Genomic DNA, 20874 nt, shown 5'->3' with positions numbered 1-20874 from the left:
ATGTGTCATGTGTTGCCTTAGGTCTCTCTTTATGTAGTGTTGTGTTGTCTCTTTTGTCGTGATGTTGTCATGATTGTCGTGATCCTATATTTATGTTATTTTTTATTTAATTTTTTTAAATCCCAGCCCCCGTCCCCGCAGGAGGTCTTTTGCCTTTTGTTAGGCCGTCATTGTAAATAAGAATTTGTTCTTTACTGACTTGCCTAGTTAAATAAAGGTTAAATAAAATAAATTAAAAAGAGAGAACATGTTTGTGTACTGTAAATCCTGTGTGTGTGTGTAGTCATGATGTGCCACAGTGCCCGTCTAGTGGTCTGTTTTGTTTGTTGGCTGGTTAATAAAACATAGCGATAAATTAAAAATGGACTGGCCTGGCCTTGAGTCCTGTGAGTGGGTGATGCTCTCGCTGGGCCAAGTTGGAGTGAGGCCTTCACTTTGCCCTTGAGCGAGCTACTGTATTCACTAGGAGCGCTTCTCTAACAGCACGTTACTTTCAGAGACCCATCTATAGAGGAAGAAAAGACAGGTCAAGATGGGAAGACACTGCAAGATTCATCTTAGTTTCCACTGAATTCCACGCGGTTCAAAACACTTGAATTATTTCAGAGTATAATTAAGAAATGGAGACATGGAGAGTTGATCACACCTACAAAGAGTGAGAGGCTAATGAGATCTGCAGAGAAGAGCAGGCAAAGAGTGAACAGAAGGAAAAAGGGGAATGTAGAGGTGGAAGAAAAGTGAGAGGAGGGAGTTAATAAAAGGGAAAAAAAGTGAGTAGAGGGAGAGAGAAAAGAGGGAGGGAGGGAGTGAGAGAGAGACTGTATAGTGACAGATTCATTGCTGCCCTTTGACAGCAAGTGCAGTTCCTCTTGCACTGTCTAGGCACAGCAGCTGAATAATGAATCTGGTTCCAGGCAACGCTGCAGAATGATTCAGTAGTGCTACATTCATTAGCCTGACCCAGCAACAATCCTCACACAGAGAGAGGGAGGGAGGGAAAAAGATGGGAGATGAGAAATTAAACATGAACAGATGCATTTATTTCTTGCCTCCCATGCAGGATATCAACACATTGTCTTTTACGATGACAATCTGTCAAATATATGTATAGGATATTTAACCCTGTTATACTGCTAAAGTCTTGGTCCACTTCTCTCCATATCCGCCATTCATTAGGATCTAGCCTTTCACGATCATCTGACACATCCTCTTCTTCAAGCCATTAATTTACCTGCCCATCTAAAGGCCTATGGAAAAAAACTGTTGCTGTGGCAACCCCTTGGTGTAGGGCTGGTGAAGCTTGCCCGAGTGGATCTGACGGGTTAGCGAAGCCATTTATTTAACCACACACAGTTCTAGACCACCAGCGAAATCAAGTCTTAAGCTTTATAACCTACATAAAGCTATACAGCATGGTCTGCCTGCGCACTCTGTCAAACGGCACATGCAGTGCCTTCAGAAAGTATTCCCACCCCTCGACTTTTACCACATTTTGTGTTACAGCCTGAATTTAAAATAGATTGAATTGGGATTTTGTGTCACTGATCTACTGTGCAGCGACACTCCCCATACAACCTGACAGAGCTTGAGAGGATCTGCAGAGAATGGGAGAAACTCCCCAAATACAGGTGTGCCAAGCTTGTAGCGTCATACCAAAAGAAGACTCAAGGTTGTAATCGCTGCCAAAAGTGCATCAACAAAGTACTGAATAAAGGGTCGGAATATTTATGTAAATGTGATCAGTTTTTCTAATAAATTTGCACAAATTTCTAAAAACTGTTTTTGCTTTCTCATTATGGAGTATTGTTTGTCGATTGATGGAAAAATACAATTTACTCTATTTTAGAATAAAGACGTTACGTAACAAAATGTGGAAAAAGTCAAGGGGTCTGAATACTTTCCAAATGCACTGGAGTTACCAAGACAGCATTGAATGTTCCTAAGTGACCTAGTTACAGTTTACTTAAAATGGCATGAAAATCAGTCAGCACTTGAAAATGGCTGTTTAGCAACGATCAACAACCAACTTGACAGAGCTTGGAGAATTTTTTGGTTGAATATTTGTCAATTATTCTTAATCTAGGTATGCAAAGCTCTTAGAGACTTACCCAGAAACACTCACAGCTGTAAACAATGACAACAGGTGATTCTAACATGTATTGACTTACGCTGTTGAATACTTATCTAAATCAACCGTTTTATTTTTCCATTAATAAAAATTATTCCGCTGACTTGTGTAGACAAATCCATAAAAAAAACAAAAAAAAAAACACTTTGTAACGACAAAATGTGAAGAAAGTAAAAGGAGTGTGAATACTTTCTGAAGGCACTGTACATGTCGGTAGGCTGTATAGTCATCAGTAACGTTAAGGACCATTCTTGTTATTTTTGTTGTTGTAACGTGCTTTGATGGGAAGATATTTACAGTAAATGCAGAGACTGCAGCCATAGTGATGAGACAAATCCATCTGATCCGGACCATGTTTACAGTGATTTTTTTTTTAAAAATCAGATCCAATTCAACAAACCATATAAGAAATCAATTATTTATTAAACAGTTACGAAAGAGATATAGATATTTGCCATGTTGCATATCACACAATACAATTGAATTCAATGAAGAAGAAAAAAAACAGTAAAACGTGGCACAAACGTAAACCGTCCTTGGGCGTTGAATAACTTGAGATGTATACGTCGCACATCGAACACCACTTAATTCATATAAAACGCTATGAGCAACTGCAAGATTTCAAAAAAGTCGCAGGATGTCATTGATAGAAATCCCATACATGCAAGTACACACTATGAACGAACAGCCCACATCTCTTTTTCAGCTAACTACAAAAACAAGACATCAAAATAGTTCCCTCAACCAACACTGCAAAAATATGCATTTAAGAGTGCTTAGTTTTATATGAATTTACAAGGCACCTACTAGTAGTGTGTCCTAGTATGAAAACCATACACAGTGAACTATAAAATAATAATTAAAAACATACATATACACATCATTGTAAAACATTCAGAAGGCATTCTGAGTAGCTACAGTATTTCACCAATCCTGGGGCTTATTCAAGATGGTGCAATTATACAGAACATTCAGATAGAAATGTATTGTGCAGAAAAGGCTTGATAATTCCTAAATGTGAAGAATATGGATTTTCAATAGCTCTATAGAGTTGATTTCTAACTGATTCACAACACCTCGCTGGGTAAGCCCCTGATCAATTCCTCAATGACAAATCAACTCTCACATCTTTGGCTCTGCTATCCTGTGTACGAAGAGCGCTCCCTAGTGGTACACTCAGGAACTTGCACACTGTATAACCCACACATTGAAAGGGGCTCTATTCCACATGTATATCCCTAAGCCCCGAAAGGATGTGCGTAAACAATGTTACCTTCTAAAATTGAAGAATCTACTCAGTTATAGCCATCCAGCCAACTATCCACAGAGGTATTGCTTCACAAGGGAGTGAACAAGCCCTTTAGCAAGTCAAATTCTTTAGGTTACAGCACAAAATCCTACAAATGATGGCGCTCTAAGATCCTAAAGCTGTGCAAAATGCGTAATTAAACTTACCCTCACAGGGATTGCAAGTAATTAATTAAAACGTAAAAAAAATGTGGGGGGGGTGTGTCTGAAACTACAAATGAGTCAGGTTCAATTAAAAATACATGATTTAAAAGCTTCTGTTAGGGGTGTATAGCTGTGACCATCCATGTCTAGACCCCTACACACTAGTTACTGCATGTGACTTCAAGCTGCTATTTGTAACTTTTCAAAAGTGTGCAACTGCAGCTCACAAATAAGGGTGTTCCCACCTCGAGCATCCCATTGGTTCTTTCATGAATGCCCCCCCCCCCCCCAGCACCCCAATGGTTCCTGCATGAATGCCCGACAGGCGGGGGCGAAGGACACTGACCGGAGTGTGCTAGCTAGCTTGTTAGTTAGCAAGCAAATAGTGTTGCTCCCGCCTCCCGTGTACCAGCACACAGTGTCGTTCGCACCCGCCTGCCAAACACCTGCCCTCGCCACCTGGAAAACAGTGCCAGAAACACAGGGGGCGAAGGACACGGTCTACGGCTAGCTAGCCGCAGTGAAACTGACAGCGTTTGAACTACTTTGCATATATACCTAGCCCAGTGGTCATATGAGGTGTCCCTGGGGTCATATGAGGTGTCCCTAACCAAGTGGTCAGAGGGCGACACAGACACAGGGGTGTTTGAGGCAGACAGGGAGGATGCCTTTGTTGATCTGGTGAAACTCCACCAGCTGCAGTAGGTCAATGAAGAGGGTGAGGCCATCGTCCATGGTGTAGTACTTCCTACCGTCCTCCTCACACTGCACAGAGAAACAAGGGTTTCACAATAAAATAATAATCTATATGCTCATGTCAGGATCAAACAATTAGCGCAAAAACATATGAGTTAGATAACTAGCATACCTGTCTGTACAATTTTTTCTCTCAACTATCATATTTATTATTTTTATTTAACTAGGCAAATTCTTATTTACAAATGGTCAGCCTACCAAAAGGCCTCCTGCGGGGACGGGGACTGGGATTAAAAATACAGGACAAAAACACACATCACGACAAGAGACACCACATAAAGAGAGAACTAAAACAACATAGCAGAGCAGCAACACAAAATGACAACATGGTAGCAACACAACATGGCAGCAGCACAGCATAGTAGCAGCACAAAACAGGGTACAAACATTATTGGGCACAGACAACAGCACAAAGGGCAAGAAGGTAGAGACAATACATCATGCAAAGCAGCCACAACTGTCAGTAAGAGTGTCCATGTTCGAGTCTGAATGAAGAGATGGAGATAAAACTGTGCCGTTTTAAAATGTTTTTTTGCAGCTCGTTCCAGTCGCTAGCGGCAGCGAACTGAAAAGAGGAGCGACAAAAGATGTGCACGCTTTGGGGACCTTTAACAGAATGTGACAGGCAGAATGGGTGTTGTAGGTGGAGGATAAGGGCTGCAGTAGGTATCTCAGATAGGGGGGAGTGAGGCCTAAGAGGGTTTTATAAATAGGCATCAACCTGTGGGTCTTGAGACGGGTATACAGAGATGACCAGTTTACAGAGGAGTCTAGAGACTAATATAAGACTATCATCTGCATACAAAATGGAGGAGAGTGCTTCCTACCTGAGCTATGTTGTTGATGTAAATTGAGCATAACATGGGGCTCAGGATCCAGCCTTGGGGTACTCCCTTGGTGACAGGCAGCGGCTGAGACAGCAGATTTTCTATCTTTATACACTGCACTCTTTGAGGGAGGTAGTTAGCAAACCGGGCCAAAGATCGCTTCGAGACACCAATACTCCTTAGCCGGCCCACAAGAATGGAAGGGTCTACCGTATCAAAAGCTTTGGCCAAGTCAATAAAAATAGCAGCACAAAATTGCTTAGAATCAAGTGCAATGGTGACATCATTTAGAACCTTTAAGGTCGCAGTGACACATCCATAACCTGAGCAGAAACCAGATTGCATACAATAGACATCAAGAAAGCCAGTCAGTTGATTATTGACATGTTTTTCCAGCACTTTTGATAAAACAGGGCAAAATAGAAATTGGCCTATAACAGGATCAGCGTGATCTCCCCCTTTAAAAAAAGGATGCACCATGGCTGCCTTCCAAGCAATGGGAACCTCCCTAGAGGAGAAACAGGTTAAAAACAAGGTCAGAGATAGGCTTGGCGATGATAGGGGCAGTACCCTTAAAGAAGATAAGGTCTAAACCATCGGACCCAAATGTTTTTTGGGGGTCAAGTTTAAGGAGCGCCTTTAGCACCTCGAACTCAGTGACTGCCTGCAGGGGGAAACTTGGTAGCAGGGCAGGTGGAAAAAGAGGGAGACGCATCAGGGCTAGTCACATTAGATGAGGTGGGAGATGAGGAAATGTTGGACGGGCAACGAGGCATGGCTGAGTCAAATAGGAATCCTGACTTAATGAAGTGGTGATTAAAGAGCTCAGCCATGTGTTCCTCGTCAGTAACAACCACATCATCAACATTAAGGGATGTGAAAAAATAACCATTTGATACAATTACAACATTATGCAACAGAATAAAGTGTTCTTATAACTCTTTTGTGTCTGTGTGAAAGTGGGCCTCTGGGAGATTTAACACTGACAGGAGATGTACGATGTCTTTGGGTGATACAGCATTCCAGAGCATGAGTTAATGTTTCTGTACTTGGGTACTGGGGTGAGATGGCTCCAGTATGGAGTTGGGGGGCCAGACCCTGGTGTCTACACAATGAGGACCTTTTTTTAAAGCAGATACAGTCTGCTGTGAATTATAAGTATATTTCATACAAATCTTAACCATGTGACCCATTCCATACATCTGTTGTAAAATAGACTGAAGGAGGATGGACTTTGGTATAAAAATTCTGTGGCTCAAACCAGCTCGTTGAGTTCTCAGTGATCACCTCCAGCAGTGGTTACCGACCAGCTCCGTTACTGCAGTAATTAAATAATAAAGTTTGATTTTTAGATTTCTTCAAAACAGTCTCTCCTTTTGATCACAATAATTCCACCAGAGGGAAATTGGCAGCTGTGAGGAGGAGGGTTCATTCTCCAGGTCTTTAACCGTTTTCCAGAACTTCTTGGGGTTAGACACAGAGAGAGAGAACTGCTCCTTAAAGTAACTAACGTTGGCCTTCCGGATAGTCTGAGTGCTATTATTTCTCATTTGCCTAAACGAGAGCCATTCAGCCCGAGTATGCGTTTGCCGAGCCTTTCGCTAAATTACATTCTTGAGGTGGAGTAACTCTGCCACATCACGGTCAAACCTGGGGCGGAACCCGTTTTTAATTCTAATTTTCTTGGTATGTTTGTTAACAATACCACTAAAAATATTTTTTAAAAGAAGGTTCAAGCATCTTCGACAGAGGGGATCAAGCTGATTCTATACCAATTTACAGAGGCCAGGTCATGAAGGAAGGTTTGCTCATTCAAGTTTTTTAGCAAGCATCTATGACAAATCAGAACATGTCGTTTCACTGAGCAGCCATTATGAACACAAGCTGTAAAACAGTGATGACTAAGGTCATAACAGAAAACACCAGACTGATACCTATCAGGATAACACCAAGGAGAGTAGCTTTACTGGGTGTTTGGAGTCATACCTTGTAGGATTGGTAATCATCTGAGAAAGATCTAGTGAGTCCCATTGCTTAAGGACTTGGTCAGGTGGTCTAAGCATGTCCCAGCTGAGGTCACCTAGCAGGACAAATTCAACTTGGTGTAAGGGGCCAGGAGAGAGCTTAGGGCAGGGAGGGTACAGGCCGGTGCTGATGGAGGACGATAACACCGAAGCAAAGAGGTATTTGAAAGTTTAATGCTTAAAACCAAATTTACTCTAACTTTTGATACTTAAGTATATTGCAGCAATTCCATTTACTTTTGATTTAAAACCAAATACTTTTAGACAATACTTTTAGACTACTTAAGTAGTATTTTACTGGGTGACTTTCACTTAAGTAAATTTCTATTAAGGGATCTTTATTTCTACTCAAGTATGACAATTGGGTACTTTTTCCACAACTGGTTATAATAGGATAGGAGGCCAAGAGTCTGTGTAACCAATAGAGAGTCAGAGTCCAGAGTGTGGGAACAAACAGTCTGTCCCACGATCGGGTAAACACGTAAGTTCATAGTCAACAAAGCACGCAGGAGTTATAAGGCAAATAGCATACAGCACAAGAAAAACAATTACGACGTGGGGCTAGCATGTGTGCTAGAGGTGAGCGAAACCTCAGGAGAGGGGAGGGGGGGGGGGTAGACAGGCCAGTGCAGACAGTGAACAGATCACCAGGTGGAATCCAAGCAGCAGTGGAGCAGGCAACGGGAGTAGGTGTCACACCCACTTGGGATACGTTTGTTTTTCATATCTACCTAGTATAATTATGACTAGACTGTCCTTATAGCCTTTCTATCTCATAATGAAAGGGCAAGGTTCACATGAATGGGGGAGAGGAAAGTCCACTCACAGGGATGACGAGGTAGTGTTTGGTCTTCAGCTTGTAACACAACGAGAGGACAAAACACTGGGCATGCTGCTGGCTCTCACGAATCAGGAACATCCTACACACACAGACACACACACAATGTGGTAGATGTCACCCAAGGTGAGCATGTTGTTTACAAACTAAGCTACATGCAAATGAGCTACATTCAAAGGAGCTACACGCAAAGATGTTCCCACAACAAGCACACACATACATACCCATCCACCAATCCTTGTTCCTCGATCAGCCTCTGGGCCTGCTTTCGCGACACACCACCGTGGAACCAGAGCTGGGTCCGGTGTATGGCTGTGTAATGCACACAAACACACACTCATTTACCATTTAGATCAATGTACTGAACAAATATATTTTGTTTGGGAAAAACTGAATGTGAAACAATTTGACACAGTATTTGTTTGACTGGACTCACAAGAGGGCTGAGATCCCGGGGTAAGGTTGGGTAGGCTGCACCTCAAGGCTTCTCTCCTCTGAGAGACAAGAGAGGTCATAGTCACTAGTAACTCCAGACTGCTAACACACCTCCAATAACAACTTTGTTCTGTCTGGCTTGTTGTTATTCCTCCTGTTACCCTCTTAGCCCAATCCCTATTTTTCTTCTCCTCGTCACCTCACCTCTCTTTTTTCCATCTTGGAACATTGGAGAATGACTTAAAATTAGATATTTGTATTCTGATTGAGGATTTTAAATCCCGGATTGGAGGGCTGCTGACCACAGACTCCACATGTTTTTAAACATGTTACTTTATGCTCTCTTATGCACTTTGCACTGTTTTAACTTAAGTTTTATGTGGTGTTGATTTTCATGTGGAACTATATGTATGCTGCACTCTTGGCCAGGGCTCACTTGAAAAAGAGATGTAAATCTAAATGTGACTTATCTGGTTAATTAAATAAAAGGATAAAATTAATTTATACAACTAAAAATACGATAACACATCACCTATCTGCATCCTTGCCCAGTCGCATTCTCCACCCCACCATCCTACCCAGTTATCCTCACCCTCCATGCCTGTCCCTCCTCCCTCTCCGCGCTCTGGGCCTCCCAGGCATTCTGGATGACCCGGCCCCCCGCCTTCCCTGAAAAGTCCATGGCGACCAGGCTGGCCTCCGAGTCACACCGCTGAGACACAACCTCCTGTAGACGAGGTGCTGACTGGGACAGCTGGTAGTTACAATGCAGCTGCCTCCCATACTGCCTCGGCAGACACAGGAGGAAAAAGTAAAGGGTAAGCACGTGTATCTATCACATTTTTATTATTTATCCACCATCTTATCCAGTATGGGTATGCCACATTTTGTATGTTTTTATTTGTGTTTGTTTTGGCATGAATCTGCTTCCATAATAAAGTTCAGGTCATGATGTAATGATATCCGAGTATTGGTTTCTCCTCACCTTGAATAGTCGAAATGCAGAGGTCCAGCAGGTGCGCGTTTGTTCGTTCTCCGCACACAGCAACTTCAAGTCCTGCGCTCGAATACGGTCTTTGCTGGGCTACACACAAAGAAACGTGGAAGCATCCCATTTCAGAACAACTTCGAAACATTGCTCTCTTGAATGAAGCCCTGGACGGTTGTAGTGGTTACCTTGACGCAGAAGGTGAAGTCCACAGGGGCACCGTAGAGCTTGCGGCTGTTGGTGATACTGTAGACGTTCAGGTCTTCCAGGTCAGCCACGTACTGGAGGTGACGGGGCTCCTAGGACACACAGACAGACAATCAGACCGTCACACCGACCAAGCTTTCCGTCGATGGGGCGTATCGAAACAATATACTACAAATATCTTCATACCTGTACAGTAACTATGGAAAGCGTAAAACTAAATTAAATGGCCGTTAAATTGTGGAGGTTAATAAAAATGGTGGATCCCATACACTTACCACAAAGGCCTCGTGTGCTAAGTTTGACGTATTGTACATTACTCTCCGTTACCCTTTTTTGGTGTCGTCATTAGCACAGTATACATGATCCCAAGTTTAGCTCCAAGACATCACCAATTTGAAAAAAAATAATTTAAAAAAATGTAGATTGTGATTATTTTTTTAACCATGTCACACACCGTAGTTTAGAAACTGTGCATAGTGCTAAAACAATGAAGTCATTTCTGAAATCCACCATCTTTATGTGCCTTTGCCATTTCTTGTAAATTACTTTCAGTTCTGGATGTTCTATTTCTGTCCAAATCTGGTGCTCCATGGCTGACCTTTGATGAGCCTTTGGTGGAGCAGTAGAGGCCTGAACGTCGGAGGAAGAAGTAGACCTTCTTCCAGGCTTTGCGGCTGGGCTCTCTGACGTGGAGGAAGCCCTGGATCTCAGGACATGTCCCCGACTGCAGCAGATTCTGGATAGAGGCAAGGAAACAACATCTGGGTCAAAAATACAGTGGCTAAACCGAAGAAAAGCATAGAAAAATCAACAAGGTTCAAAATGTAATCACTTCAACTACTGATCTAAAAACCATTCCAAACGACTGTTTCTGTACGTCCTCTGACATGATTGAAATGTCATTCTCAATATCTGCCAATTCAATTTGTTTCCTGATACACTTTCCTGGCAACCTGATATAGGGCTTCACATCTAGTTTCTTCTCAGCAAGAGTGAAACCTAACATACACAACAAAGGAGAAGCTATACCAGAGCAGTAGGCCTTGCTCCATTTCCCTCCAATAGGCTGCTTACCTGGATGAGTTCCGCTGAGGTCATTCCCTTGGTGACATCAGCACTGTCTGAGATCATGTGCTTGGGGAAGAACAGCTGTAACAGGAAGCTACAGTTGTAAACCAAAGGGCTATTTCGATAACATACGGTCTCTCTAGAGCCTGTATGGAGGGTTATGAGCAATGGCTTGAGACTTGATAGCAGTGTTTCAAGGGGGTTAAGGCAAGACGTCACGCAAATCAAAGCAAATGTTTAAAACCTGACAAAAAAGGTTTATTCTGCCCACTGTCTGTTAAGACACGCACACCTGTGCGAATCAACCTGCCTACCATGCTTATAAGTAAGAAATATCTATATTTTTTTTAATACTGTGTGCGCTTGCGTGGGTGTATGACGTCAGCCGTGTTAATGAACAGGATGAGCAACGTGAATGTGATAAGAACAAAATGTTAACACTGATTCTACCAGGACATCCAGATGACGGGGATTATTAACATACTAACCCGTTGCTCACACGTCTGACTAAAATCTGGCATAACACAAGATCCTATCAGAATCCTTGTACAGAATACATGTTAGAGCATCTTGCATGTTATACTATTAAATCACCATTTCCTTCCAGCCATCTAAGCTGATCTCTGTGTGACCATGCATTCAGAAGAGCCTTTGGCATTTGGCTTTGAAATAGCTTCTCTTCCTAGACAAAATGGTGGAGGATGCAGAAGAGCTCAGCAGGCCTACCACAGGTGTCCTGAAGAACTCATATTTGGCGTAGTTCTTGCGGAACAGAAGCTTGGTGTCGCTCTCGGAGGGCCAGGCAGCCTGCACCTCCACCACCACCTCGTGGTCCTCCAGAACTCGCTCTGGGGGGGGGAGAAATACTTCACACAGTGTAGGACAGGGGGTGACCAACCCTCCTGGAGAGCTACTTGGTATGCAGGCTCTCTCAAGTCAGAGTGAGTCTGAAACCAAACCAACTCTGAGCCTGTCCTAATATGGACACCGTTCTCCAGTTGTCTCACCTCGTCTAAACTTTTTGATGTAGACTCGCCTTTAGACAACCCACAAACATTCCAAAAACAATTGCAAATAATTGGAATGCCAATGGCATTTGCTGGGCAATGTTTGGACAGTGTGCAGTCCAGTCTTACCCAGGCCCAAGGCTGAATGCAGCTCGATCAGAGCCCAGTTCTCCTGGTCGCTACAATGGGCTGTCTGCACCAACAAATGGCACACATCCCTGGCTGTGGCCCTGGGTATCACCCACAGGGACCGACTGTGACTGTCCTCACCGAACACCTTGATCAGCTAGACCAGAGAAGCAGACAGAGACACTACATTGAGAAAGAGTACATTGCGTAATATTCAACAAACATACACATGCATACTAAGACAAACACAAAAAAAAAAAAAATCCAAAACCAAGGCAAAAATTACATAATGAAAAGAAATTAAAAGGATGAAAAAGAGATCATAGATGAACTATAGGAATGGACAGCAATAGGCCAATTCTGGAACTGTCACATTATAAAGCTTAACCAGGGTGAGAGACTGTTTCTGATGGCAAGAATCAGTCAACAGCTTTTATAGTGACAGCCAAAAATAATCCTTTATTTAACTCCCTTGACACTTCACCCTCCCCTTGAACTTGTCTTGTTCAATCTCTCCTGCTCCCGCTCTCTTATTTACAAGAACTCACACCTCCTCTGTCCCTCCTCCTATCTTGTTCCAGAACCGGTCTGATGGGATTGGCACACGGCCCAGCCCGAGCCCCCAAGGCCTGAGAGGAGAGCCAGGTACAGGTTAAATTGAGGACTTGTGACACCCCCGACGCAACCTCTAGCTCAGTCTCTCTCCTCAGCCAACTCCAAAACCAGTACAACTGGATTTAAACTTCACTTGTTATTTAGCGAAAGCAGACTCGTTCCCGCAAGAGACGACAACAGGCCAGACAATTAACAAATGCTTGGAGTCTCGTGGGCAGTGTTAAGTAACGCATTAGAGTACTCAGATTACTTTTTGGTGGTAACGAGTAACCTAAAGCAGTAATTTTTTTATTTAAGTAATCAGTTACTTTTACAATATTTCCTTTCTTCTTTGTTGGCGCAATAAAAAAAAAATGGAATCCCTCTACCTAGGCTATGTTCATCACACTCTTCCTGTTTCTGCACAAACGTTGAGGTGGGTTGCTGGCATGGTAGCCGGCAGATAGCTAGCGAGATGACAATAGCCGTCTCTGCAGTATTCAGATTACTTTAAATTGGTAGAAGAAAAGGACAGATGTGACCCCTCGAATCTTGACTGAAGCTACTTGCAGGATTCACACGCAAACACAGGATCATCGGGTTCAGGAGACTGCCCCATTTATTGCCTAGTAATAAAGCAAACAATGTAGCTAGATAATCAAGTTAGGCTCAGTTGATAAGAATTGAAATTTCTCCTGCTCCGTCTTCGCCATAAACAGAAAGGAAGGGGAACAACAATTACACAGTTCACAGCCCAGTTCATATCGGTGGGTAAAACAGAGTGGTAGCCAGTTGTTCTTGTATTTGAACTCTCATTCTACTTTGCCCAGTTGGTTTTATACAGTATATGTATTTACTGACGTATAAATAATTCAACAAAATAATTAATTAAAAGTATTGTAAAGGAGATATTGGGTCTGTCATTATTAGTCGAGTTGGTATAGTCCAGAGCTATAGATCAGGCTGTGGATGGTTTAGGCCAGGGGGGCAACTTTGGTTTTAGAAGTGGGGGGGGGGGGCATAATTATTATATATAATTTTTTTCTGTCAGATAAACACTCCAAACAGCCTACCCGAGCACTCGAAGGCGGCCGCATGGTCCTAAAGCACACTGTTGCCTCGTTAGTATTATCATTGGAATGTGATACAATGGGGGACAAAAATGCAATTTCAGAATGTGGGGGGGGACATGTCCCCGTCCCCAGTGAAAGTTGCGCCCCTGGTTTAGGCTACGCAAGCCATTCAAAGGTAGTGTGCACCTTTTACTGGGGATAGGAATAAATGACTAAAAGCGTAAGGCATCTTCAGAGGGTTTTCTGTTTTTGGTAAGGCAAAAGTAATGTAACAAGTTACTTTTCATAGTCAGTAACATTGTAGCAGAAGTTATTTTTTTAAATGATGTTCTCCAACACTGCTCGTGGGGGATGTTTGCACATTCTTTCCGAGCAAGGTATCAATATCCGCTGAATTTATCCTTTCAGTAAAATAGCTTAGTTAAATGTTGAACATTTTTGCTCTGATGTTTGCAATAGCCATGGGGCCAAACAAAACCAATTTGTACCTAGTAGCTAGGTACATACAGTACATTAAACACAAGTATTTTAAACAAACATACTAATAAATCTATGTTAATCCAGACAATGATGGATGGCGTCACAACATGATGGAATGTGTCTGTGCAACTATACCACAAGTAAAGATACCGTGGCAGTAATTGGAGGAAAAAGGTGTGTTTTTGTTTGTCTTTATGTGTGTGTGTGTGTGTGTATTAGAATGTGCTTGTGGCACGCTTGTATGTGGTGAGTGTCATGCCCAGTAGCATCTATGGCTTTTGTGACAGTCTGTCGCCAAGCGTTAAATACGCACAAGCATACCCAGGGGCCTCAGCCAATCAAATTAACCCCTGCGAACAACTCAGTCAATAACATGAATCCATACTATCCCCTCTGGGGGGCCCCTCTGCCAGACCAGTCAAATTAACTTATACTGTATTCCAAAGAGCCAATGTTATCAATGTGACAGTTCTACCTACCCATTGCCAATCAAATTAATTCAGAACAATATCCCTGAAGATCGCATAGCCAATTACATTATAATAATAATAATAATGTAGGCTTGGCTGAATTGAGCCCTTGATCTTACATGGGTGTCACTTCTTGGCGGTGAGAGAGAGCCAATCAGGACTGGGGATTGAGAGGGGCTGCACAGCTCCGGAAAGGGATTGGGTATAGAAGGAACAGAGGACAGTCCCACGCTATTCATTCTGGAAAAATGTGGGGGAAAAAACAAAACACTTTTTTAATGGAATAAGTGAATCGCAAATACAATACAACTGGATACAACAATGTATAAAAAGGAAAATAACATTCACACAATATAACCAATACATTTCAATTAAAAAGGGCCGGTCTATTTTCAGGAGTCTTTTGTAACCTTCATGAACAACAGGACGTGACATATGACTCAATATCCGAACATGACTCATTGACTTCTGTGCCGGTAGCAAGTATAAGACATGTCAAATGCTATTGAGTCATTCACTGTCAACCAATGGAGTCATGGCCATTGTGTAAGTCAAGTCAGGTAGGCCTACCTGCTCTTGTGGATGACGAGGGGCTGGGAGCGGCGAACGGGAGGGGGAGGAGGGTTGGCCACCAGAGGAGCCAAGGTGACTGTGGAGCTACCCAGCAGCTCACCCTCCCCACCAGAGTCCTCTTGTCTGTCAGAGCCCTCGAAGACCTCCGCCCATTGCCCTTGGACCTCCATTAAAAATGACCTGGCTCAGTAAGTGAGTGAGAAATTATCTTAGTTATCACATGCAGTATTTAACATTTACATTTAAGTCATTTAGCAGACGCTCTTATCCAGAGCGACTTACAAATTGGAAAGTTCATACATATTCATCCTGGTCCCCCCGTGGGGAATGAACCCACAACCCTGGCGTTGCAAGCGCCATGCTCTACCAACTGAGCCACACGGGACCACAAGAGTTAAGCCAGAGTTTTGTGACCAATTTTTTTAACATTTACAGCCAATGTGCCATGTGCCTAAAATAAACAAGGAAACCAGTATTTCCATAGTGCGTGACAGATTTCCCAACATGTATTAATGTCTAACACCTTCTTGCTCGGTTTCAGTGTTATGACAACGTATTAGTCACAGAAGCAACAGTTGAGAATGAAAACGTCACACCTGCTCCCAACTCCATGGCATCCTCAACCACAACGCCGGCCCAACAAGACATCAAAGCCCTCTCCCTCGTTCAAATTGACAAGCTATATCCTTTGCTTAGTGTTGCTATGCAGAACATAGCACTTGTAATGATCAGAAGAATGCTGGCAGACAACAATTTTGAAAGGAACAAATTGCCTGAATCAGGCAGGCAGACTAGACTGGGTGAGGTGCAGTAATTGTTTCAGTGGATGGCAGAGTTATGAGGCTCCCGCTGAGTGTACAAAGGGCCATTGTATGGACAAGATGTACAATGCGTATCAGGTGAAGCCTGCTGCTTCTCTTGATTTGAGCGCCAATTATCAAATCAAATGTTATTGGTCACATACACGTTTAGGCGATGTTATTGCGGGTGTAGTGAAATGCTTGTGTTTCTAACTCCAACAGTGCAGTAATATCTAACAATTTCACAACAATACACACAAATCTAAGCAAAGGAATTAAGAATATATAAATATATGGACGAGCAATGTCAGAGCGGCATAGACTAAGATACAGTAGAATAGAATACCGTATATACAAATGAGATGAGTAATGCAAAATATGTAAACATTATTAAAGTGACTAGTGTTCCATTTATTAACGTGGCCAGTGATTTCAAGTCTATGTTTATAGGCAGCCTCTAATAAGCTAGTGATGGCTGTTTAACAGTCTGATGGCCTTGAGATAAGTTGTTTTTCAGTCTCTCGGTCCCAGCTTTGATGCATCTGTACTAACCTCGCCTGCTGGATGATAGCCGGGTAAACAGGCCGTGGCTCGGGTGGTTTTTGTCCTTAATGATCTTTATGGCCTTCCTGTGACATCGGGTACCATAGGTGTACTGGAGGGCAGGTAGTTTGCCCCCGGTGATGGGTTGGGCAGACCGCACCACCCTCTGGAGAGCCCTGCGGTTGCGGGTGGTGCAGTTGCCATTCCAGGCAGTGATACAGCCCAACAGGATGCTCTCAATTGTGCATCTGTAAAAGTTAGTGAGGGTTTTAGGTGACAAGCCAAATTTCTTCAGCCTCCTGGGGTTGAAGAGCCACTATTACACCTTCTTCACCACATTGTCTGTGTGGGTGGACCATTTCAGTTTGTCAGTGATGTGTACACAGAGGAACTTGAAGCTTTCCACCGCCTCTCCACTACGGTCCCGTTGATGTGCATAGGGCGGTGATCCCTCTGCTGTTTCCTGAAGTCCACGATCATCTCCTTTGTTTTGTTGACGTTGAGTGAGAGGTTATTTTCCTGGCACCACACTCCCAGAGCCCTCACCTCCTGTAGGCTGTCTCGTCATCGTTGGTAATCAAGCCTACTACTGTTGTGTCGTCGGCAAACTTGATAATTGAGTTGGAGGCGTGCGTGGCCACGCAGTCATGGGTGAACAGGGAGTACAGGAGGGGGTTGAGCACGCACCCTTGTGGGGCCCCAGTGTTGAGGATCAGCGAAGTGGAGGTGTTGTTTCCTACCTTCACCACCTGGGGACAGGCCATCAGGAAGTACAGGACCCAGTTGCACAGGGCGTGCTTCAGACCCAGGGCCTCGAGCTTAATGATGAGACTGGAGGGTACTATGGGGTTGAATGCTTAACTATAGTCAATGAACAGTACTCTAACATTGGTATTCCTCTTGTCCAGATGGGATAGGGCAGTGTGCAGTGCGATGGTGTGTTTGAGTGTGTGTGTGTGTATGTTCTTAAATACATCAGCAAATAGTATTACATAATTAGGTCACAAGACTTAATAAAAATAATCCTTCAAAAAACATACTGTTACTCCTGATACTGACTCAAGGGTGGACAAATATTTGGAAACTGATTAGTTGGCCATCAATCAACAAAGAGATAAGCAAACAGTGATGAGGTCACCCACGCAAGAGAGCAATAGAGTGAGCTGCCACTTCACCCGTGCACCCTGCCAGAAAGGTTCAGTACATAGAGTCCAGACAGACAGAAACTCCAGACAATTGTCTGTGGCACTGGCATGTCCTGACTCTGTGTCAACAATACATACTGATAGTCAGACACCTGTTCTCATCCTGTCTAAAAAAAAAAGAAAGAGAAAGAAAGAAAGGAGAAATTGTTCTAGCCAAATTGGTAGGCAGGTAGGCTAGCCCAGCGATTCCTTTTGAGATAGCGAATTCATCAGAGACAGCGTCAAAATCAGAACACAACTATGACTTTAGAGTGCGATAAAAATAGCATACAAGTTGTTTTACTATGACTGCTGCAGCGCATGGCTGGACTAATCACGTCTCGGGCCCAGGGTAATTCCACACATTTTGCCATGGGACAGAGAGAACTTTTTGCAGTTTAAATCTTAAATGACAGTTTAAAACTTATTGTTTTAGGGAATACAAGTATTGAGTTGAATACTGGATCATTGATGGAGTAATGTGGATCCCTGTGAGCCGCCCAGGCCCTGTCGTGCATCGAAGGGTAGCCTATTGTACTATTACGTTACATTTTATTGTACCCTCTAAATTTGTTTGACAGCCTACTCAATCACTTTTTATAGCTACTGTTTACAGGCCTCCTGGGCCATGGCAGTGGTGTAAAGTACTTAAGTAGTACTTTAAAGTATTTTTACTGAAGTCGGTTTTTGGGGTATCTGTACTTTACTATTTATATTTTTGCCAACTTTTACTTCATTACATTCCTAAAGAAAATAATGTACTTTTTACTCCATACATTTTCCCTGACAAAAGTACTCCTTACATTTGGACAGGAAAATGGTCCAATTCACACACTTATCAAGAGAACATCCCTGGTCAGCCCTACAACGTCTGATCTGGCAGACTCACTAAATACAAATAATTCATTTGTAAATTATGTCTGAGTTTTGGAGTGTGCCATTTGGCTATTCAGCAATAAAAATAATAAATTAAAAAAAAACAGGAGAATTGTGCCATCTGGTTTGCGTAATAAGGAATTTGAAATGGTTTATACTTTTGCATTTGATACTTAAGTACATTTTCACAAATCCATTTACTTTTGATACTTAAGTATATTTAAAACCAAATACTTTTAGACTTTTACTCAAGTAGTATTTTACTGGGTGACTTTCACTTGAGTCATTTTCAATTAAGGTATCTTCACTTTAACTCAAGTATGACAATTGAGTACTTTTTCCACCACTACCCCTTGGCCAAATTCATTTAATATCCCACTGGGAACACCACGTCATTTCAACATGGAAATGTGGGTAATATTTGGTTGACGTGGAAATCTCATTGATCAACCTTTATTCACTCACTCAAAGTGTCAGAAGTTTGCTGAATTCCCAATGTAATATCACTATGCTTACAACCATCTACACTGAACAAAAATATAAACACACAACATATAAAAGTGTTGGTCCCATGTTTCATGAGCCGAATTAAAAACTCCCAGAAATGTTCCACACACACAAAAAGCTTATTTCTCTCAAATGTTGTGCACAAATTTGTTTACATCCCTGTTACTGAGCATTTCTCCTTTGCCAAGATAACCCAACCAACTGACAGGTGTGGCATATGAAGAATCTGATTAAACAGCATGGTCATTACACAGGTGCACCTTGTGCTGGGGACAATAAAATGCCACTAAAATGTGCAGTTTTGTCACACAACGCCACAGATGTCTAAAGTTGAGGGAGCATGCAATTGACATGCTGACTGCTGGAATTCCCAACAGAGTTGTTTCCAGATAATTTAATGTTAAGTTCTCTACCATAAGGTGCCTCCAATGTTGTTTTAGAGAATTTGGCAGTAGTCCAACCAGCCTCAAAAACGCAGACCACGCATAAGCACGCCAGCCCAGGATTTCCACATCAGGCTCCTTCACCTGCGGGATTGTCTGAGGGGTAGTGGGGGGTGCTGAGGAGTTGTTCTGTCTGTAATACAGCCCTTTTGTGGAAATAGCTAATTCTGATTGTTTGGGCCTGGCCAGTTGGTCAGCCTATGCCCTCCCAGGGCTGCAGTCATGTTAAATCCATAGATTAGGACCTAATGAATTTATTTCAATTGACTGACTTCCTTATATGAACCGTAACTCAGTAAAATATTAGAAATTGTTGCGTTTATATGTTTGTTAAGTTTAAAAGTACAACCAAATTCTAATGGAAAAACAATGTCAGATTTTTGGTTTAGTTGTCATCACTGCGTGTTCAACCATTTAAAAGGAGAATGTTAGATGTTTTGTACATATGCAATAACTTCATGCGTTATCACTGTGCCTCATCTAATAGCACAAAACAAATGTCCTGGATTGCAGTTGAGTTCACTTCTAAAATTACACGTCGCAAGTGATCAATGCTGTTCGAGATTCTGGCAGATTTTTATGGTAATTGTTAAGACCTGTGACTTCTGCATGCTATCTTGAACATTCCCGCTTTTTATGATTACATAAGACATGTATAATTGCATTAGGCTAACCTCGAAATGTAGACACCGATGTGTTACTCATTTTAAGGTTGACTAGATACTGCTACATTCGTTTGCAAGATAACTTTAGGCTAAGGCTATTTACTGTATGGCAAAAGTCATATTTAAATTGTGTTTGGTTGACAACGCAACTAAATATCAACATTTAAAGCATATGTAGAATAGTTTATGCTCAACCTCAAATGAAGCTGTACTGGGATACATTTTCCTATCGTACTTGGAATTTCATTGCACGGTGGAGAAAAACAGGTAGTTGCCTTTCATTTTGAGAACACTACTGTCAAACTATATCTAATTTGCACCTCAGCCGTCAACAACAGGGCTATGTGTTACCAGTGTAACTTTAGATCACGCATCGCTCGCACATTCTGTATATTCTAATATGAAGCGCTTCCTCGCTATATCTGGTCCAGATACTGCGCCATTTCAATCCAAGAAATTTACCTTATAATTGGGTTTGGCGAGATGTCAGCTGCCGGGCATATTGAACAACCACTACGAGAGAATTTCAGCTACCTCTTCCTTCGGACGTAGTAATGTTTTCAGCTTCTCCTCAACCGTAACTATACTTGTGCCCTTACCACACACACTTGGGAGGAGCGTGCCGTGCAAGGTGGTAGGTAAACTACACACACCCCTTTCTTCTAAGGTAAAGTAGGCTAAATGTCCTTCCTCACCAATTGGGAACAGTTCCAGAAAGTAGTACATATTGTTCAAATAATGACCGATTCACAGATAGGATTAGTCACATTGAATATTTTTTATCAAGGTGTGTAATGTAACCTTGTG

The 20874-nt window shown here is 42.4% G+C and overlaps 1 protein-coding gene across 1 annotated transcript; it reads right to left on the bottom strand.

Moving 5' to 3' along the window:
- Nucleotides 1–2532: 2532 nt before the first annotated feature.
- grb7 (growth factor receptor bound protein 7) lies at nucleotides 2533–20664 on the bottom strand. Its single transcript, XM_071410267.1, has 14 exons — nucleotides 20530–20664; nucleotides 15047–15229; nucleotides 14596–14716; nucleotides 11860–12016; nucleotides 11450–11571; nucleotides 10730–10804; nucleotides 10254–10391; nucleotides 9637–9747; nucleotides 9446–9544; nucleotides 9053–9244; nucleotides 8462–8519; nucleotides 8250–8337; nucleotides 8014–8107; nucleotides 2533–4345 (listed from the first exon to the last, which is right to left on the bottom strand). The coding sequence occupies exons 2-14, from the start codon at nucleotides 15217–15219 to the stop codon at nucleotides 4199–4201; spliced, it is 1575 nt and encodes a 524-aa protein (XP_071266368.1). The 5' UTR covers nucleotides 15220–15229; nucleotides 20530–20664; the 3' UTR covers nucleotides 2533–4198.
- Nucleotides 20665–20874: the final 210 nt, after the last annotated feature.

The sequence above is a fragment of the Salvelinus alpinus genome, chromosome 7 (genome assembly GCF_045679555.1).
Source record: "Salvelinus alpinus chromosome 7, SLU_Salpinus.1, whole genome shotgun sequence".
NCBI lineage: Eukaryota > Metazoa > Chordata > Actinopteri > Salmoniformes > Salmonidae > Salvelinus > Salvelinus alpinus.
This window is presented reverse-complemented; position numbering and strand designations above follow the sequence as displayed.